General features: G+C 36.1%; 1 protein-coding gene across 8 annotated transcripts in view; it reads right to left on the reverse strand.

The window, feature by feature from the left end:
* LOC105200443 (neprilysin-1) overlaps positions 1-22,328 on the reverse strand; it is a 524,884-nt gene that overhangs the window by 394,035 nt on the left and 108,521 nt on the right. For all 8 annotated transcript variants that reach the window (XR_005575917.1, XM_039455238.1, XM_039455241.1 and 5 more), the window contains one exon: positions 16,106-16,144. Coding sequence is in view for 7 of the 8 variants with exons in the window: in XM_039455238.1 (XP_039311172.1) it covers positions 16,106-16,144 (39 nt within the window). In the remaining variant the exon portion in view is untranslated. The remainder of the gene's footprint in view (positions 1-16,105; positions 16,145-22,328) is intronic.

The following is a 22,328-nucleotide window of genomic DNA, read 5'->3' on the forward strand; positions in this document are numbered from 1 at the left end:
CTATGAGCTTATATATGTTACTACGTTGTAGAACAGGGTTTAAGGAGAATGGTGCCACATACTTAACATCGACAAATTTTTATTTTTAAATTTTATTTTTTATATTTTTTTATATAATCGGTTTAATTAAAAAATATTGTTTTGTTAAACAAAACAAATCCCTTTGTATCTAACTAAGAAATGGGATTTGTATTTGTGCGTCATTCAAATATATATTGAAGTTTTATATACATATATGCATCTATATGTCTATATATAAAAAAAATGTTATATTAATTAAAATAAGGATTACTATTTAATATACGAGTAGTTAATGTGTAAGAGGTATTTAACTGTGAAATTAGAAAACTATTTTTATTCTATATAAACTATTTATTCTATTTCTTTAGAAAGATAAACAGGATATGCAATTTAAACCTAAAAAAACAGAATAGTTTTCTAATATACAATGTATTATATAATTATACACAATTATATAATTTCTTGCATTCTTTTGTGCATTTGTGTATTTTAGGAATTTTTTGTAACAAATTTCTACGATATTTTGTATGAATTAATTAAAATGAAACATCCTGTATATGTGCATTTTATAATATTTACCTAATATTCCTATTATATTCTACGAATATTCTATCGTGGTGATCATTTCGTGGAACATTCTATAGACCTTCTTAGAATCAGAAAAACAGTCTCAGTTGAACATGCTATGAATATTCTTAGAACGTTCGTTGCCTCTTAAAAGTATTACCTGAGAATATTCCAAAGTTTTCGAAGAATATTCATAGAATATTCTCAGAATGTAACTGTGCTATCTGGGATCTGTGTAGAGTATCGACGTCCCCTACGTCTGACATTCTCCTTTTGCGTCCTGCAATTTCAGCGGCCTAACTGTTGCGTACAGGCGCGACGGTAATAGATAACGTAATTAAATGAAGAGAGATCACCTATCGTGCGCGCTACTGCGATCCTGCGCACGATCCGTAAGATTCCGGCGGTAGGTCTTCCTTCTAGCAATCTTCTTGCCGGGTGAGACTTTGTCGGTACAGAATTAATATTGGCTAGTCGCTGATCCGCAAAATGTCGCTACAATTAACGGACGAACACAAGCACACAAAACAAAAACGCGGAATTATTAGCGCACGCGCCGACACGTCCGTCTCCGAGCCGAGAGGATGTAGAGCCGCAGCGCGCGCTCCCCGGCCGGATCTTGCGATCCCTGTGACGGGCAGCCGAACAGGATGTCATGTCACAAAATATGTAGAAAGATAGCGACTTCTCAATTTGGAAAATTTCTCCATGGACAGAATCAAAGTCCTTGGATGTACATGTATTAGCACAAAGTGTTTACAAATCATCACGAAGGATCAGTTTGCAGAAGTCTTAGAGGTCAAGCATTATTTATCGCGGTTATGACTTGGATGGGTGACCGCGTAGAAATTTCTGAAAAAAAACTCCTAAAAAAAAATTTGAATATTAAAGCAAAAATTTTTTTAATGTAAAAAAGGGCATGATTCCATTAATTACGTTTTCAAAAAATTTTTTTATTGCAAATTGTTTTAAAATGCTTTTTTAAGAATATTATTTTGCTAATTTATGCTGCGTTAAAAAAAACATTTCTTTAACGTTTAATGAACATTTTCTTTAATTGTTTAAAAAACGTTTTTATAATATTTAAAAAAGAACATTTTTTTAACATTAAAATAAACATTTTTTAAATTAAAAATAAAGCACTTATTCCATTATTTTTAACGTTTTCATAAATGTTTTTAAAAGTATTTTTTAAATGTTTTTAAAAACATTTTAAAAATATTGTGCTGATTGAGATAAAGAGAATGTCCTTTGGATATACAACGGACGTCCTCTGGACATAAAGGAGATATATGCAGAAATTAGATCGACATAATTTCCGAATATGTCCCCGAATACAATTAATTAATGCATTAATGTATTATTTTAATTATTGAGTCTGCATCAATCGCAGTCATGTATAATGGGACGTCCAGAATACGACTTTTGGACATCCTGCGGACGTCCGAAATACAAAGACATAAACAGGACATTTTCAGGACATAAATTGAATGTCCAAAGGACGTTTATGTATTGTGTGGGTTGTATCATGCTTTCTTTCTCGACCGAGTGTCAAGCAAGGAGGATGCACTATTGTAACGTCCCCTATTACTTTCTCCTTCTCGCTTGATGCTGAATCAAAAGAGACAATGTGATGCTATAGGCGAGTTAGATGCCAAGTAACGCAAATTGCCGCTCGCTTGCTGTTTTGCGTTAATTACCCGTTATCGCGACATAATTAAATTACGCACCACGCATATCGGAAATGTGTTGCAAGTGCAAGGCGCCGCGCGATTTTTATATTAAAGTGATTAGCGTTGTATGTACAGCAATTTTTTAGATCGCGAATTTCGTTCAATCGAAGCTCGTCGTGTGAGCGATGGCATCAGTGATCCTTCGCCCATTGATCGATTTTTCGCATTTTTCAATCCGGGCCTCGACTGTTTGTTTTCGGTCTCGATTCATATGTTTGTAAGTGTACGTGAGAAACACGGATCTAATAATCGTCCGGAGTGTGTTGTATATTAGCAACGACTGCGGCACAGCGTTTCAAAGGTTTGCGCCGCGCGGTGCGACGTGAAGGCGATTGCGCGATCTTCTGGTGCTCGAGATTTGTCGTCTACCGCATTGACTTTCTCGACGGCGCACAGTGGGGCTGCAGCGGAAAAAATTATTTTTCGAAATTTTAAGTCAAAATAGTTATAAAAATAATGTTTCAGAATCTATACATGTCAATATTAAATGATTCTTATATTTTTTATTTTATTTTCATAATATTAAAAATCTAATAAGCTTTAGTCGCAAAATATATAGTAAAAAGTAATATTCAATTGAAAATATATTTTTTATATTTTGATCTGTATATGGCAGCTGTATTCACTATAATAATTCAAACTAATTTTAAATCGACCTCATAAGATAATAAATAAATAATCATTAAGAATATTTTTGTTTTAACATTATTCTGAAAGCACATCAACCTTTAATGTTAAATAAGTGTGAGTTAGATAGAGTTTTTCATTGTTATCCAAACCTCTCCAAGATGACTTCTTTGGCTATAATGGAAGATAATCTTTCTAATTGGAAGTAATATTGACAAACAGCTGCGCATATTTGCGCTACTACAAGAATTTCGAGTTTTTATTCCAAGATATACATGTACTTAAATGCACATGACTGGAATCACACTGTATCTTCCTCTGTGTGTGTGTGTGTGTGTGTGTGTGTGTGCGCGCGCGCGCGCGTGTGTGTGTGTGTGTAAGCGCGTGTGTGCGCGCGCGCGCGCGTGTGTGCGTGCGTGCGCGTGTGCATGGTGTGCGTATGTGTGTGACTGTTGCAAAAGTATAACAAAAATATTTTATTAAAATATAAAAAATTACACAAAATTTTTAATAATTTAAGTTCCATTTAATAATTAATTTATACATCTTTTAAAAGTGTTTTAGCATCTTCACTTAACGGTAAAGCATTTGTTGAAATTTCTTTTCGTAAAGTAAATAAATATGGATCAGATGAAATCAATAATTGATGAAGCACATCTTCATTTGTAGCTGTACGACTAATTTTTCTTGAATGGTGCATTCGATATCTTCTGTAATCTTTGTTCCGTGCTTCCTGTGCTTCTTCGGATAACAAGCCAATGGGGAGTACTGCTGCGTTAATAATTTCTTCGCCATGAAGTAATACTTTATGAACACTTACTGGCATATAGTACCAGCCATATAAGTCTACAAACAGTTTTGCAGTATCATAAGCATATTTACCAAACTTTTGGGAATCAATAGCGGCAGTGCATGTAATGACTTCTAATATCACCGAGAAACGTTTAATTAAATCAAAATTGATTCCTGTGATCTCTGCTGCTAATTTTGGTTGAGAAAAGAAACGACGTGAAGTGTTACCATCATTGGTATTTCCATAACCTTGACACACCATATCTATTCTAAGACCAGTACGGGATCGAAATTCCTTCTGAATTCCCTTTTTAGTTTGTTCTTTTTCAAATTTTGTTTCTTTTGTAGTTGACCATTTTTTAAAAGATAAATTATAAGCTATATGAAGAATGCATTCCATAAATTTAATACGCGCATGTAGAGGAGATAAACCGACTTTTAAAGCATTATTATTATAAGATTTTTGTTTAATTCGATTAAGATCATTCATTTCTCGAGGAGTTGCTGTACAAATATAACAAGTTGATGATGATTTTGTGTTAGAGAGTGACTGAGCTGTCTTTCCATCAATCATTGTACACAATAAATTATGTTTCACATTAAATGTACGTCCGAATACAGTTACTATCGTTTTATGTAAGTTAGAAATTTTATCTTCTATGTATTGCACGGTTTTTGTTATTAGTTCAGGTGTTTCTTTCGCGAATTCAAATTGGATGGGTCTACAAAGCCTTGGAGTTGACGGACGTGAATTTTGCCAAAACTGTTTCTCAAAATTGTCATTTGAAATTAATCGGATCGGTACTGTAGACACCAAGTACAAAAATGCATCAGATAATTCTTCTGAATCTATTGAGAAATTCTGCTTGTACTCACTTTGATTAGAAGCTCCGTCCCCATTTCCATATCAGAATCAATTCCTCTTCAGTAATATCAGAAATAGTTTTGTCATTAAAAGTTTTGAAAAGCCTGTTAACGGTATGGTCTAATAAATTTTGGAGATCTATTTCAGCTTTTGTTTCAGTGATTTTAATTTCATCGGGGTAATATTCCTTTTTAACTTCTGATACTTTCTTATAAGGAGGCAATATGTCAAAACCGCTTCTTTTCAATGTTTCTCGAACAACTTCATATTGATGTTTGCTTAAATCCGCATTTGTTATCATTGCTAATGCTTCATGATTATCAATATATTTTTGTGGTATATTTGTATCTGATACTTTTTTAATAGCCATACTTAATTGCTGAACAGGAAAAGTTTCACTGAGGTATTTTGCCTTATATCGTTTGGCTCGATCGCAACATTGTTCAAACGATTTTTGAGGTCTTCCTACTTTTTTCTTCGTCGGAGGTTCAGTACAAAGAGTAGAGTCTTGCAAATTAGATTCAATTTTTTCAAGTTGTACTATGAACATTCTATTTAGCCAATCTCTATTTTTTGATATGAATCTTTCAGTTTTTCTCTGACTGTCTTGCCATTTTTTTTTTAATTGGTAAAGAAAATGTCTCTGGATCTCTTCAATTATTTTCTCTAGATCATTTGGTTTTAAGTTTGCGAACGTATCTTTTAATAATATTTTTGTCTTATCCATATCATAGTTATTAGTTAAAATTAATGTTGACAAATGTTCACGAGAAATCGAAAACGTTGTCATCGTTAAGTAATAATTAAACTTTGACAATACCTGATCAATTCTGGAATACAAATAATAAAGTGATAACATGAAATATATCGAGATATTTTGATCTTTATACAAAAACATTAAATATTAAATTGCTTTAAGATAAACATAGTAAAATTTTTGAAATACGTACCAAAATAATCTATTTTTAGAGAAGTTCTGTTTAGAAAAATTAAAGCAAATATATATTATAAAATATAACTTCTCCAATCTGATTATATACGCCACACAGTTTAAATAATACGTCTTGCGATGGAAAGGAAAATACTGATTCTGGAATACAAGTGATTACAAGTAATAAAAGTGATAACTAGGGCCCGGACATTCAGGATATTTGTGTCGAGATACTTTGATCTTTATGTAATAAAGAGTACATGAAAATATTTAAAAAATTGCTTCATGATTAACATATTAAAAAATTTTAAATACATACTTAAAGAAAAATAATCCGTTTTTAGAGAAATTCTATTTAGAAGAATTAGAGCGTAATATGTTATATAAAATATTCAATCTGACGCATGCCACAATTTAGCTTGCACATAGCAACACACGTCCTACAATAGAAAGACGAATACTGATTCTGAGCAACAATAACATTAAATGGTGAGCTGGCTAGGAAAAAATAATTGAATAACTTTTTCCTAGATTGTCCTTTACATTATCGTCTAGACGTGTCTGATATAAGACGTGTGTTGTTTCAACAGTGTGTTAAGGCGCGTACTGACTTGAGCATTTTTACGCGCACGAACAGTTTGCGCGCACAAATGCTCGCGTCTGGACGTGTCAATTTTGTTTTGACGCACACTGTTTGCACGCACGAACGCTATTCGTCGCTTGTCGGTACTTCAAATGATTTTCGTGCGAAACGGTGCTCAGTTTGGACGTGTTCGTGGAACAGAAAAGTTGTGCGCGAAAAAATGGAGTGGTCAAATGAAACAACTCTGCAATTAATAGAGGAACACGAAAAATTACCCATATTATGGAATGTGAAACATCAATTTTATTTTAATCGCAATAAATTCAAAATCTTTAGATGACATCCGAACAAAGTTGTAAAATTGCCCGTTGTTTTCTTAAAATTTTAAGTCAGCTAGTAGATTATGAGCAGATTATGTTTGCGCAAAGTACGTATTATAATGTACGCTGCAGCTGCTATGGTGATATCTCTTGACGACATTTTGCTACTTATTCTGACGAACGACTGGAGCACAGTTTTGCGCGCACAAACAAATATCGTGGACATCGAAAAAAGTTTCCACGTACGAGCATTCGTGCGCACAAACTGTTTGTGCGCGTAAAAATGCTCAAGTCAGTACGCGCCTTTAGATTGGACAAGAATTATATTTTATATAATACACATATTTTATATTGCGTTCAAATTTTTATAAACAAAATTTCTTTAAAAGCATATTATTTTTGTTTTGGTATGTGTTTCAAAACTTTTTAATGTTTATTATAAAGCAGTTTAACATTAAAATATTTTAATGCATAAAGATGCAAAATATTTCGACAAAATATATCTCATCTTATATCACTTATATTACTTGTATTCCAAAATTCATCAGATATTCTTAACGAGATTACTTAACGATGGCAACTTTTTGGATTTTCTATGAATATTTGTTGAAACTAATTTCAGATAGTAGCTATAACATAGATAAGGTAAAGATATTATTAAATGGTATATTCGTAAACTTAAACCAAACACTTTCGATAAAATTATTGTTATATTTTTATAATAATAATTCAAAACTTAATGTAGGATTAAGAATAATGATGTCACAAGGTTTGTTGTGTGAGAGTCCAATATTTATCGGATGAATAAACGAGACAAGCTTCAGAGAACGATATCACGAGTAAATTGGATACAGTACGTTAAGATGCTTCTAGCACGCACGACGCCATGATGTCCTCTCTCTTGACTCCGTCGTCTCGCTCGACGACGATCCTGCCTATATCGATCTCAACATGATCGATACGTCGAAGTCGCGCGCGTAGCTCAAAGCCACCTTATTTCTAAGATCACATCCCACATTAATGTATATTATGTTAATGAAGCATTATCTTTAAGTTAAAAAAAATTAAAAGTCTATCATTTATAATAAAAAAGTTATGTAATTTTTTCCGACAACATGCATCCTGACCCCACTGTGCGGCGTCGCGAATGACAATGAATGCGGATAACGCTTGCGTCGTTTTGCGTTAATTTTCCTATGTCGCAATGTAATAAACTGCGCATTGAAGTGTCATCCAGAATGTCGCGTGATCATCGAGATGATTATTGCTAAGTATAATATTTTCGTAAATGAGTGCCATAAAAAAAGTAACAAGCAGAAACAAGAAAGGAGAAGGAGGAGAAGAACCTGGGAGGCACCAGGCAACGGCAGAGCAACCACGGAGTTAACGCTGAAAACTTTGCTGCTACGCATCGTGTGTCGGAATTATGATCCTTCTGAGCATCCCGCGTGAGATAAAAAACATAAGCATGTGTCAAAACCTCAAGTTGAAAACGACTCCCCGGTATCCCTCGAATCAGCAGGAACCAATACTAACGAAGTCAGAGGTTATGGATGAAAAAATACACTTGAACAAATCGAGCAGAAGCGTATATATTGACAGTACTGCTAAAATAAATATCAGAAACGTCTATTCAGACGATGATGAAAAACATCCTCTGTATATCCTCTTTCAAACCATAGTTGCGTTTGAAATATAAATAATCGCGTAAAATATAAATAATCGACACACATTTTATGTGTATACAATATAAACTATATGTAAACAATACGTATAATAATCTGTATAGATGTAATCTTAAAATATACGCCATAACCTTGATTCAGAATATATCACTTTTGTCTGAAATGGTTTTCCCATATTTTTTTACATTTTTTATAAATTACATAGGACAATTTTATAAGTCACCTCTATACACATATTTATAAACCATAGTCCTAGTGATAATCTTAGTGACAATTCTAAAATGCTCACATGATAATGTAAGAAATAGAATTAAACATGTTGACATTATCGATCGATATTATCGACATTTCCCATACAGCACAAAAAATTGCAGCAACATTGCAGCAATGTTGCAAATTGCAATGTAATATTACGCAGACATTGCAGAAACATAAATTAACAATATGCTTGCAACGTCTCATGGCATATGCCAGTAATATTCCGGAAATATTGCAATATCATAATTTTTTAATATTTATATCAATAGACGAAATGGGTCCATACATGAAGAAACCTCGATCTACAGCCCAATGAACAAACAATATTTCTTAATTGTATTTTTAATAAAAATTTTTTTATGTTTAATTTAATTATTGTATTATATTGATATATATTTTTTAATTACATTTTTATTTAGACAAATAACAGAAAAGTTATTCCAAATGCTATTCTGTATTTGCAAAATTAGTAAAAAAAACTATAATTTTATATTTGTTTATATAAATATATAAATACTGAGCTTTAATTATACATATTTCATTTTTTTCAATAACGTATATTGACCTGATCTACCAGTTATATACACATATCAGCATAAAGTGTTCACAGGTCATCGTGAGGAATCAGTTCGCAGCGATCACGAAGGTTAAGCAACGTTCACCGAAGTCGCGACTTGGATGGGTGACCGCTTGGAAATTCCGAAAAAATATTCACAAGATTTTCTTTGCAAAAAATGTTTTTTAAAATGTTACACAAATATTGTTTTGCTCATTGGAATTATGTGGTGTAATATTATAAATGAGATGTTTCAATGCAATATTTCAAAAAGCGGACATCTTAATGTTGCTGCAATCTTCCAACAATATTGCAGCAATGTTTCGCAATCAAAATGCAATATTACAATGTTTCAATGAAATCATTCTGCAATGTTCCTGGAATCTCTCTGTGCTGTATGGGTTTTAGTTCCACTTAGTAGATGTCGCAATAGGAGTTCGGTCGTCTCTCCAGTACACTTCCGGCGTAGCGGAGTTGGCGGACGATTCGTTTTTAGCTATTCTCTTATACAAATCATCGATATCCGTGCGGTTCGTTGTATCAAAATAACACTTGGGTGTATAATACGTTCATTCCTTTTTTCTGGCTTGCCGGAAGGGTCTATACGTCTTATTATCGCGCCAACTTTGCGTGTGGGGCAACTGAAGTGGCCGATTTTAACCTCAGCAACACGCCGACCGGCGGGCACGCGTCGTCCCCCCGTCATGAAGAAATAGATCCAAATTTGTTGATTTCTACATTCAAACAACCTTTTGATGCTAGTAACATGGAAGAAATTAAGGATGTAGAAATGCGAAATGTAAATAAGCGTAATCATCCGACGACAGATGAGAATGATAATCCTCGTCAGAAAAGCGGTAACATCAAGTCTTTTTGCATTATTAAAGGTGCGAAAAATGAAAAAGCGCAGGAGCCCACGACGTCTTCTACGGCAAAAACGTCTGTAAATGACAAATCAAAGATGCAAGCGGCTGCTCAGAAGAATATAGGCGAGTCGGACGACGATGGTATGCAAGCTAAAAACAAGAAAAGATGGCCGATTCCAACGGAGACTGCAAGGAATTTTAAATATGACGCTTTCTCAAGAACGCCTTTCATTGTGCATTTTCGCATTAAGTCGACTGGCGGAGCCAATAAGTCACGTATATCGTTAATAAAGATCTCCAAAAAACTGGACAACTGTAATGTAAAGTTTAATAAAATAGTGAAATATTTGAGAGATACGTGGAAAGCAACGTTTTCTTCGAAAACTCTGGCAAACAATGCGATCACGAATAAAATGGTGCAAGAAGCAAGAATAGCAGCTTTTATCCCGAGATATAAGATCAGCAGGAAGGTGGTCATCAGGGAAATCCCGGATGATATGTCTATGGCAGAGGTTAAGGATATCGTGGAAGAGGAGAATTCTAACCTCCTGATAGCTAGTTTATTCAGATTAAAACGACGTAACAGAAATACTAGACAATTAGAAGATACAGAAACGGTTTGTTTGGAAATAAGAGGCGAAATGATCCCTGAGAAGATTTCGATCCTGAGGGCTGTAATACCAGTTAAACCGTATATACAGTCTGTAGAGGGTGTGCTTCAGATGTGGACGCATAGGCCACACTAGCAAATTTTGCAAGCGTCCGGTTGCGTGCTTCACGTGTGCCGGAGATCATCAATCTTCGCGAGAAAAGCCATGTTCAGCGGAGAAGAAATGCATAAATTGCGGAGGCCCACACAACACTCTAGATCGCGGATGTGAGATTTACAAGAAACATCAGGAGATTGCTAGAGTCATGGCATTTGATAACCTTCTCTTCCTTGAGGCTCGATCATTAGTGGAAATGGGTGATAGAAATGCAAGAGGAATGCCGGAATAAGACTTTAAAGGAGTTTCCCACTCTTCCAACCAGGGACGTTTTTCCTGATGCCAGGCGCAGGGTGACGCAGAGAGCAGGGGATGAGAACGTTGTATATAGAAATGCAGTTCTAAAGGATACTAAGAATAGCGTTAGAGATAAACTGAGTGACATTATAGATTCGATCCTGTCAGACTAAGAAGTAGATATTTTGTGTGAAAGAAAAACGTGTGAAAAAAAAACGATAAATCTGCATGTGCTGAATAAGAATCTAAAGATAGATAAAACTAACGATGCAATTAAAAAAAATTAATTCTCTGAGAATAGAACAGTGGAATGCCAAATCTGTAATGTCCGAACGAAAATTCAACTGACTAAACATATCGAAGAATATAACATTTTTTTAATTTCAGAGACTTGGTTAACAGCAAATAAGAGTTTTAAACTGAGAGGTTTCGACGTAGTGAGGACAGATAGAGTCGGTCGCACGGGTGATCGGGTTCTGATTGCGGTCCACAATAATATTAAATATAGAAGAATAATAGACTTCTACAATTGCGACGGTAAGATAGAGGTATGCGCAGTTATAATTTACATCAACGATAAGGAATTTAAACTTGTGTCGTGTTACCGCCCTCCTAATGGTGATTTGATAACAGTTCTGGAATGGAAAAGATTTTTTTCACAATTTGTTGGCAAGGTAATTTTTGGTGGCGACTTCAACGCACATCACGAGATTTTGGGATCGTCGCGGACGTGTCGTGTTGGCTGTAACATAGCTGAAGCGTTAGAAAATTTAGAGTTAACTATACTTAATGACGGGTCACCCACCTTTTATTGTGCTGCGTATCGAAGTAACGCAATAATTGATCTGACCATAGTTCATGACTCGCTAGCACTTCGCATGGAATGGTCAGTTGGAGAGGATGCTTGGGGAAGTGATCACTTCCCGATCACGATTGAGTCGCACATTATCCCGGATTAATCGGTTGTGCCTCGAAGATCACGTCGCCTGCGTAAGGTGTCTACAGCGTAGGATGTATTTGCGGGAATCCTGGATAGGAATTTGAAACTGCTCTTAGATTAGAAGTCTATGGACGTTCAAGTTTTGTACTCCTTGTTTGTCTTGATTATAGAAGAGGCAGTTATAAACGCCACTCCCCCATTTGGCAAAAAAACAAATTGTGCAGAAACCGTTGCATGGTCCTCCGTGTCATTGGTGGTCGGATAAATGTAATAGGGAGGTTCGCTTGCGCAAAGCAGATTTGTCAAAGTTTAAATGTACAGATCTTCACTCTGATTTTATAGAGTATAAGAAAAGTGTTGCTAAAGCAAGACGCGAGATCCGTAGGGTCAAGCAAGAGAGTTTTTGCTCTTTTTGTGAGAGACTTAGGAAGGACACCGATCCTTCGTTTGCATGGAAGACTGTTAAGAAATTCCAATCGAGGTTTAATTGTTCTAAGACCAAGAGAGAGTACTCTCCCGAGAAGAAAGCAAGGATCAGAGAGCAGATAGAGGAACTCAAGGCTGAATGAGTCGCACCGCTCTCCCCCGTATTTGTTGGTGAACATCAAGATGCATTCCTGGATCTCCCGTTTACCCCGGAGGAACTTTCCGAAGCGCTGTCTGGTGTTAGGATCAAATCCAATCCCGGCTTAGACAGCACTGACTATGTTGTCCTCAAAAAGTTAACTCCACTAGCGAAATGCATTCTTCTGCATATCTTCAACTCTGTCCTTCGGGAAGGAATTTTTCCGGCAGAATGGCGCAGATATTTGATAACTTTCATTCCTAAGGCAAATAGTGAAAAGTTCCGTCCGATATCTATGGCTTCGTGCATTTGTAAAGTAAGGACATGGAACGCATAATTAACAATAGACTCAATTAGTGGCTGAAAGTCGAAAGAAAATTACCTAATTCGCAGTTTGGTTTTTGCAAGAATAGATCTCGTACAGAAAACTTATCGATATTGTATTCAAATATTCTAGTTAGTTTCCAGGAAGATTCGGCTGTCTCAGCGGCTTTTTTAGATATTCGTTTAGCATACGATAATGTTCTGGTGGATATCCTCATCAAAAATATAGTGAAACTAGGAATTCCTCCTGATACACGTCGTTTCATTTACAATCTGGTCTTGACCAGACAGGTAGTGTGTAGATACGACGATTGTGAGGAGGTGTTCTGGATGTATAAAGGCCTCCCGCAGTGTGTTGAGTCCAGTGTTGTATTCGTTGTATGTTGCTGGTCAAAATCTGGATCTGGTCAATTCCCAAGATTGCAGATTGATTCAATACGCGGATGATGTATGTATCTATTCAGTTACTTCCTTGGAACAAGGCCTAAGTACCATAGACGAAATTACTAGTATTCTAGACGGCCTTGGGTTATCGTTATCTGCGGAAGCTATGCGTTTTCAGCCGTGAAGATAGGGCTCTCAGGGAATCCGTGGTGCGACGGGGGATTAGGATCTATCGGAGAAGGGTCGTATTTATTAACGTCCAACGAGTAGAGTTGTTCAATTCTGCTGAAGCCAGGTTTTTGGGTATGAATTTTCAGTCTAATTTAAGTTGGAAATCTTACATAAATAGGGTTAAACAGCGATGTGAATGCCCGATTAAGTTAATCAAATGTTTGGGACATGTTTGGTGGGGGGCGGACCCACGATTCCTTATGATGGTGTATCGAGCTCTTGTGGGATCTAGACTGGAATATGGAGGATTCTTGCTGCAGAATTTGAATAAAAGTTTATCATCACAATTGGATAAAATGCAGTTCCGTGCTTTGCGGGCGGTAACGGGTTACAAGCAATCCACGCCATTGAACGTAGTTCTGTGTGAAACCAGGGAATCCCCTCTCTTTATCAGATTTAAATACTTATGTAAAAATTTCTTGACTAGGGTGGCGTCGCGTAGTGACCATCTACTTTCACGATCATTGGAACGGTTAAGAGAATCTTTGGAGGCGCCGATAGGGAGAGGTTATACTAATGACTTCCCGATTGTGTCGTCATTTGTCATCTCGGAGGGTAAATCTCATTTGCTTCCGGTGGGTGACGTGCCATTATACTATTCGGTCAGCTATGAGAGCATTCTCTTTTGTCCAGAAGTCAATATCCTTGATGGTAAAAGCATTAAAGGTAAGGTTAACCGTAGCAATGCTAGGTTTCAGGAATTATTTGTGGAAGAACTTTGGACGGCCGTCTGTATCTACACAGATGGGTCCAAATTAGAAGATGTCTCTTTTGCGGGTTTTGTGCTCACCTCTCATGATGGTCTCATTTCCAGTTTTAGAAAGTTTTAGAACAGCAGGATTTGTATCATTGTATTGCGTGGAGTCAATGGCGATTTTGGCGGCTTTAGAGCTGATAGATAGGCGGAATTGGTTTAGAGCGGTTATCTTCTCTGATTCTCGGTTTGTTCTGAGTGCGATTGGTACCCCTTATAATCACAGACACAGTTCGTATCTAATTCTTAAAACAGTGTCTGCATAAGTTGACGATTATAGAAGGTAGAGAAATTAGGCTGGTTTGGATACCTGGACATGCAGGTATTGAAGGTAATGAACGTGCAGATCGCCTGGCGAGGGAAGCTATTCGTGGCGGAAGAGATACGCAATATCCTATCCCGGTTTTAAAAGTCACTAATTTATGGAGAACTCAAATGTATGAAGAGACGTTTCAATGGGCTAGGGAGGAATCGGCAGTACGAGGAGCCTTGTACTACCGTAGCTTCTTGGTTGAGAAGCTCCAAACATGGTTTAAGAGATTTGACCTAAAAAGAAGGACAGTAACTGCGATTAACAGACTTTGTTCTAGGCATACCTCTCTCGCGAAGAGCTTTTACCGGTTTCGCATTGTCGAGTCCCCAATGTGTGCGAGGTGCGATGTCAAGGAGATGCCGAACCACGTGTTTTGGGAGTGTATTAGTTTTGAGAAACAACGCCAAAAACTACAGCGCGGCTTAGTCCAGGCGCAAGGGTTTCTTCCTCACTGTGTGAAATACCTGTTAGCTACACTTGACTATGATATAGTCTACGAGCTCGAAAACTTCATATGTTTTATTAGCAAGCGCATTTAGATGTTTAAGAGATATTATTACTAGTGTGCGAAAACTAGTACTACATTTATGACACATATCTTATGTGGTTTCATATTTTGATGAACGCCTTAAGTTTCAGTATTAATGTTAGTATTATTTTCATTATTATTAGTATTATCATTAATATTATTCTCATTTTTATTTTACTTTATTTTTATTTTATTTATTTATTTTGTTTTTCGCTCCTAAATTAATATAACGTCTTGCTGTATAAATTGGATTTATAACGTAATGCATCTTTTGCAGTGCGGTCGTCGCGATATTGCGGCGGACCAATCAAGGGGGAGAATATGCATGAGTGTGTGCGCGCGCGCGCGCGCGTGTGCGTGTGTGTGCGTGTGTGCGTGTGCGTGCGTGCGTGCGTGCGTGCGTGCGTGCGTGTGTGCGTGCGTGCGTGCGTGCGTGCGTGCACAAGACGCGCGTTTATTTTATTTTATTTTTGTTCCATATTATATACTGTTGTATAGTTTAACCCAGTTTAGTATATTCTTTATTGGGGTGCAGTACGGCACTATATTCTATTCTATGTTACTTTGATTGAAAAGATTTGTTTAAATCTAAGTTTGATTTAAGTTTAGTTCAATCTCATAATGCAATCTAGTAGTTAGGTGTACGTCTTTAAGCCTAGTACGCAAAATGTGTAACCCTTTTGTTTTTCCCTGTATTATATGACAGTACGTATTTGTGACTATAACAGGTATAACGCATTACGGTAGTGTACACTATTTATGTTACTTCGTTTATTCGATTAAGGCGGAATTACTTTAGATTAAGTGTAGTATATTTTTGCATAAAGTTGGCGATACCGAGTGGGGACCCTCTACATACCCTTCTAGTACTGTTTGTACATACAAGATTCGACCACTTGTAAGAGTTTCGTTACTGTGTAACCTGATAGGCATGTACCTAATGGCTGTTTCTTTTATATTCAATAAAAAAAAAAAACGTCTCTCTAGTATCCCTTTAATGCACAATGAAAGCACAGGAAATGTCAAGCAAGGAACAGTCTAATACTTTAAATAAAAAAAATATATAATGCGTTCGTTGTTCAACATATTGAACTATTATTTAGTCCCCGTTCTCTACTCCTTATTTTTAAATAAATGACTAATTAATACAAAATATATTTTTAAACATTTATTATGATAAACATTTACTTTGAAAGTTAAGCATAACTTTCGATCAGCAGATCACGCTCTTGTTAAATTATAAATTTATAAAATTACCTGTTTGGACGCATTCTTCTGTCACACAAATGTTTGGATCTGAAAACAGAAAGCAGTAAAATGTACATATACACGAAAACAATAGTACACTCATTTAAAGTTATCAAGTTTCATATAGAATACACAAATAACAAAATACTAATAGTACGAGTACACTGGCAAATTCGATCTTGACTTTGCAACATTCTAATTTGCTGCTGCATCATTAAGCTTACAAGGGAAATCAGCCAGCAGTATATCACCGATTTTAATAAAATTTTGTGGGTGTGTAGTATGTACTCAAACATTTACTACAGTAAAGCCGTAAGTTGCAAAAATTAAGCATTCTTGAAAAAATGGCGATTAAATATTTCCAGCATCTGTAGTACCGATATAGAAGATACAATTGTCGAATTAGCGACACAGCGTATGGTATTAGGACGTTGATTGATACGCTCGGATCACAGATTCGATCACTGCGGATGAGATTTTTTTTTTATTTAACTCTTATGTTGTACCACCGGATGCCAAGATAAAATAGGAGAGACCGGGGCAATTTAGGAGACAAGGCACTTTAAAAAATAAAAGTATCTTTTTATGGGTACATATTAAAAATTTATTTTAAATACTGTAAACGCATCTTAATGTAACAATGCTGCTAACAAAGTTTTGTTTGTAACAACGTCATATTGAAATGTGTTTTGTGACAGTCGAAGTAATTCCTGATAGTCAGCATTTTTTCAAAATTTAAGTAAGATAAATAAAATTCTTTTTGAAAACTTTGAATGTATCGTATCCAGTTAAATGTATTTGAAATATTTTGTGTTTCTTTTTTGCTGTCTGATGTCTATTTTTTGTCGATTATGTTGATTTTGTCAATAATGCGTACAGTTGATGTCTGGGCTATTTGAAATATCAAACGGCGAATCGTTGTTCGGACAATTTTTTTTCTTTCATCTTCGCGTTTTATGTACTAAATACACAATTTAATACTCAACAAATGTAATTACACGACACACGAATAGACTCTGATTTGTTCCAAAAACGCTAAAGCAATAAAATCTATTATGAGTTTGTATTCTTTTATTGTATGTAACATTTCTTCATAATACTATAAATCCTTTTCTGAATAAAACAAAGTCTTAACAATAGCTTTTTCACATTTTTTTCATATTAAAATGAAAATTTCAGAATATTTTTGGACTAACTTCGAATTACCCAGGGTTCGAGGCTATTCAAATTATTTGACATTGGTCGACATTTTTATATGTACTTCAAAGCAAGAACACTTCCGTGTTCTATCTATAATAGCGTTGTGAAGAGGAAGATCCAACCTTTTAAACCATCCAACTTTTTTTTAATGAATACAAGACTCAGGAGACGCAAAAAAAGTCTTCCAAATTGCCTCGATCTTCTCTGTGCGGAATTCGGTCCGTCTTAAGAGGTAACACCACCTTTGAGGCCCTAAAATGATATCTAAGTTTGGGAATTTATTGTCGGCAAATGAATAACTTTATATAAAAAAAGCTTAGAGGACTTTATTATACATATATTGACAAGTAAAAAAATATTTTTTAATTTTCTTTTATGCACAAATGGCGGCGTACTAGCCCATTTACAAAATCGTATTTTCTTAAAGATGAATTTTTGCGTGCAAGTTTTCTGCGACATGGTTTATGTTGGAACCAAACAAAAAAAAATCTTCATTGTCTACATATTCAAAACTAAGGAAGTACGTAGGGATTTTTAAAAGTATTAATTTTTATCAAAATGGCAGCTATTTATAGAAAAAAGTGGATTTTTCACCCAAAAATTTGTTTAAAAAATGCTGATTACAAAAAGAGTTTTCAACATATCGCAAAAAGCCTACGTACTTCCCTGTAGAATAGTTACAAGAAGATTGTGTTAAAATTTCAAGTCAATCGGATAAAAATTGTAAGAGCAACTTTGCACGCAAATTTGAAAAACTGTGTTTTGAGAAAAACGCGTTTAAAGTTTTGATAACTGATTTTTTGTGTATAAAGTTAAAAATTTCTAATTTATCTCTAATCTGCGATGCCTGCCCCATAAAGCTGTCTTTCCACAAGTTCAGCAGCCTCATTATATTTCTTTCTTGCTAATAATAATATTCTGGTCTCTTTTGCTTCTTGGGTGAGATTGCGCTCGGCAAGTACGACGCGCCGCGCATCCTATTTTTGGCAATAATAATGACAAATAGTGCCCACTATGAGGTTTTAGACTTGCAAAATTGTTATTAAACTGTTATAGCCATCATTATAATAACAAACAGCCAAGTTTGTTGCATAAACACAGAAAAACTAATGGCGTCGCATAAACACAGAAAACGACGCTTTCAAAACTATTTACTGATATAGTACAAGTAATAACATCTATATTGTGTTAGACAAAGGTCTATTTTTGGTATATAAATAAGGCCCAAATAACTACGAAGTATAGAGAAGACGGGGCCGATCCAAATCGCTTGCAGCTGCTCGGTAGGCGCATAGAGACGATTCATTTAATCAGCTCAAACACTATAATACAGTTTGAATTTTGTTCTAAAACTACAGCATATTTTTATAAGTGGAAACTAATGATTTAGTTTACACTAGTTTACATTAAACAAAAAAAAAAATCGATTTTTTCAAATCTCAAAGGTGGTGTTACCCCTTAAGGATTGGAACCCACGAAGACGACACTTGGAAAAGGACGAGTGGCGAATAACACTCACTTTCTTATTAAGACTTTTATTTCCCAAACTTTATTATAAACGATTTTCCTTTTCAAAATAATCGAATCGTGGTGAACGGATCACGTGTCTTATCGCGCACTTGGCCACTGGACGTGTTGCGGGGTGTCGGGTGACCAACTTATCGCAAAGCGCTTATGTGCCGCTTGTACTTTACATCAAGAATCTTCCGCTGCTCATAATTATGCAACCTAACTTATAGTTTCGATATTTCCACTATAGTGGGGCATTAGACCCTCGTGATGACCATTGTGTATGGTCATATTTGCGTCAATCGTGCGCTGCTTACGCTGCTCGCACGAGCGGAATTGCAAATTCCGCAATCTTACATTTCCGCTACAACGAGAGGTTGTGGCGTGATCGTTGCTAAGCAAATATGCAAGACAATTAAAGTAGTTAATGAGGCTACAACAATCCTCCCCCATCAGAGAAATGGAGTCTTTCTGTAATATAAAAATTTGATTTGGAAACGTGTACTCTGTTTGTGTTTTTTAAGAATTGATCTTGGTAACCGAAATTTATCGTTGGCGTCTTCTACTGTTACACGTTTCTTGGGTTGACGCTTCTTTTTTCGCAAAATATGTATTATTATTTTTATGACAATTATTATAGTTAACAATATGACTGATCCGCTGGTTGCCATGGGGTAAATAAAGGTTTCTGATTGAAAATATGAGCTATTGTCGAACTCACTGTTTATTTTTTTAATTCCATCTTTAAGTTTCTCAATTTTGAAGAGTCCTGAATGACCTTTTCTATTTCTACTTGTTACGACGTGTTTTTTTTTTTTTTTTTCTAGCAATGATATATTATATTTAGGTAGAAGTGATAATAATTTTGTCTCGTTTAATATATTTTGTGTTTATAACGTTATTTCGTGAGTTATTAATTGACAATTATTTTGTAATGAGATTTTTCCTGTATTTTCAATCGAGTTCTTTACTTGCCCGTGATCTTTACATTTAATATTTATTAATTGTTTTATCGGTGATGAATACAACCACGAATGTGTATCATATAACAGTATCCAAAAAGTATTATTAGATTCGACATATTTAATATTACAATTCTTATATTGCGACTTACTTTTTATATAAATATCTGTTTCAACACAAATCGAATCAATGTTCACGCAACGTATTAAAAAATTTAGCTCGCATAAATATTATCTACTGATTTCTTCACATGCTCGCAAGCTGTGTAATTTGGTAATATTATATATGAACGCAATTCCACATTTATGGCTATTAAGGAATTTTTTATTTCAATTATAGTAAACAGGTTTTCGTGGTTTAGCACGGATAACGGAACTACATTTAATATTTCGTATTGCGTGTACGATATTAAAGGAAATTTTAGTACAGTATATATATTTATATATACGATATAGTCATTATAATATGCGTTGATTGCCGTAATCTTTTCAATTTCAGACTATTTATTTTCTCTGATTCTTTCTTCTGAATGGAAAATATAGTTCTTCTGGCAGTTGCAAACTAGCATCTTTTAAATTTTTTATTATTTCTGTAATTGGCGCTAATCTAGGATGTAATATTCCTTGTTTTATCGCAACTATATAATCTGATATATTTTTGGGTCACGCGTTAAGTCTGCTGTGATTGTGTTAATTATAATGAAGTGCTCATGTATGTTACTGTTTCTTTTTTCGTTAATTCTCTTTCGATAATAATCCTCTCAAATTTTTCGTTACATTTGCGAGAAGATTTTTGTTATTCTGTATTATTTGTTCAGTATTGTCAATGTGTGCTGTCGTCTGCTGTAATATTTTTATTTGATTTTTTATTACATGCTGTGCCGTCTGTTGCGTGTCATGTAATGAAGTTAATTATTTGTTAATAAGTTTTTCGTTATTTGTGATTGTAATAGTGATTTTGCGATAGTACCTATCCCGTTATCCGATAAGTCCTCTTGTTGGGTGATTATGGAATGGAGTCACGGGATCGCTGTCAGAAGGATCGGGTTTCAGGACGTGGAAATAACGTCGTAGTCTGAGAGTGCACTTTAAAAACTATATTTGAATAAACGTACCCGCGGAGAACACCCAATATGCTGGGCGTGCGGATTATATGCACAGATCACGTGTGAGCGCGTACTTCTTTGCGTTTCACTCGCGGCGCGAGATCGCTTCGTTACATTAATTGTTATATTAACGCGCGCTCGTTCCTCTCCGCGGTACTAGACGAGAACGTCCGAGTAATTCTTCAGCTCGTCTTACAATTCGTATTAAATTGTTTGTGAGATATCTTTGCACTATCGTGATTACTTAACGAGATAACTGAGTGTAAGATTAAAGGTAGCGATGCGAACGATCGGAAGCTCGTCGGCGAATCTAGCGTCGATCCGTCTCGGCAGAGCGCGAACCCCGAAACTCTTGCCTCAGGTTCGATGACAGGGGGAAAAGATCACGGGTCATGCGAATGATCCGTGGTAATATTTCTGCGAGGTAAACGAGATTCGGCGTTCTCTCGTTTGTATTGGAGACGGAGCAGGAAAATATATTTAATCCGAAACATAACCGCCCGCCTCGAATGGGTACATTCGAAAGCTCGCCTCCGATGTGAAATTACCACTCGGATCGAGGAGACATTGAGATAGCAACCGATCACATGAAATTTATGATGAGACAAAATAATCTAAATCTTTATCTTACTGGTATTTAAGAATTATGAGTCGCATTGCTCTTCGCCCGCCGTGACGGATTCTTTGTCGGTTTCCGTGTTAATGTCAACGGGCAGAAAGCTTAAAGAGCGGGCGCTTATATTCCGCGTGGCTCGTCTTCACCGTGACAACTCTCGTTAGGCCGCCTTCGCTTTGGTGGCACGCGAGAATTCGGCCTAGCTCCCAATGGTGGAGCTAACGGATTGCGCAATAGCACGAGTTGACCGACGCGTGCCATTCGTTGTGTGACGCGCCATTTCGAGCGTTGCTGTAGAGTCTGCAAGTAATTATTGAGCCATATCTTCCAAAAGCTTTCGGTTAGGCGTTGAGTTAATTGCCATCGCGACAATCGGTTTTCGCTCAGGTCAAGCACACTCGGCTTGGGCACAGCGAGGAGAGAGGTACCGATCAAGAAATGTCCGGGTGTAAGAGCGCGATAATCGTCAAGATTTTCGGAAACGGCTGCGATTGGCCTTGAGTTTAAACAAGCCTCGATTCGGCATAGAATTGTTGTCATTTCCTCATAGGTTAGCGTATGCGTGCCGATGCATCGCTTTAAATGATATTTGACACTTCGAACGCCGGCTTCCCAAAGCCCGCCAAAATGCGGTGCGGCCGGTGGTATAAAGAGCCACGATGTTTTCTCCCCGACTAAACTGTTCAGAAAATTTGGGTCGCGAATCGCTTGACGATAAACTTCGAACAGTTCTCGATCGGCTCCGTGAAAATTCGTGCCGTTATCCGAATACACCTTATTCGGCATTCCGCGCTTCGATGTGAAGCGATGATACGCGGCGATAAAGGCGTTTGCGGTGT

The sequence above is a fragment of the Solenopsis invicta genome, chromosome 11 (assembly GCF_016802725.1).
Source record: "Solenopsis invicta isolate M01_SB chromosome 11, UNIL_Sinv_3.0, whole genome shotgun sequence".
In the NCBI taxonomy this organism is placed as follows: domain Eukaryota; kingdom Metazoa; phylum Arthropoda; class Insecta; order Hymenoptera; family Formicidae; genus Solenopsis; species Solenopsis invicta.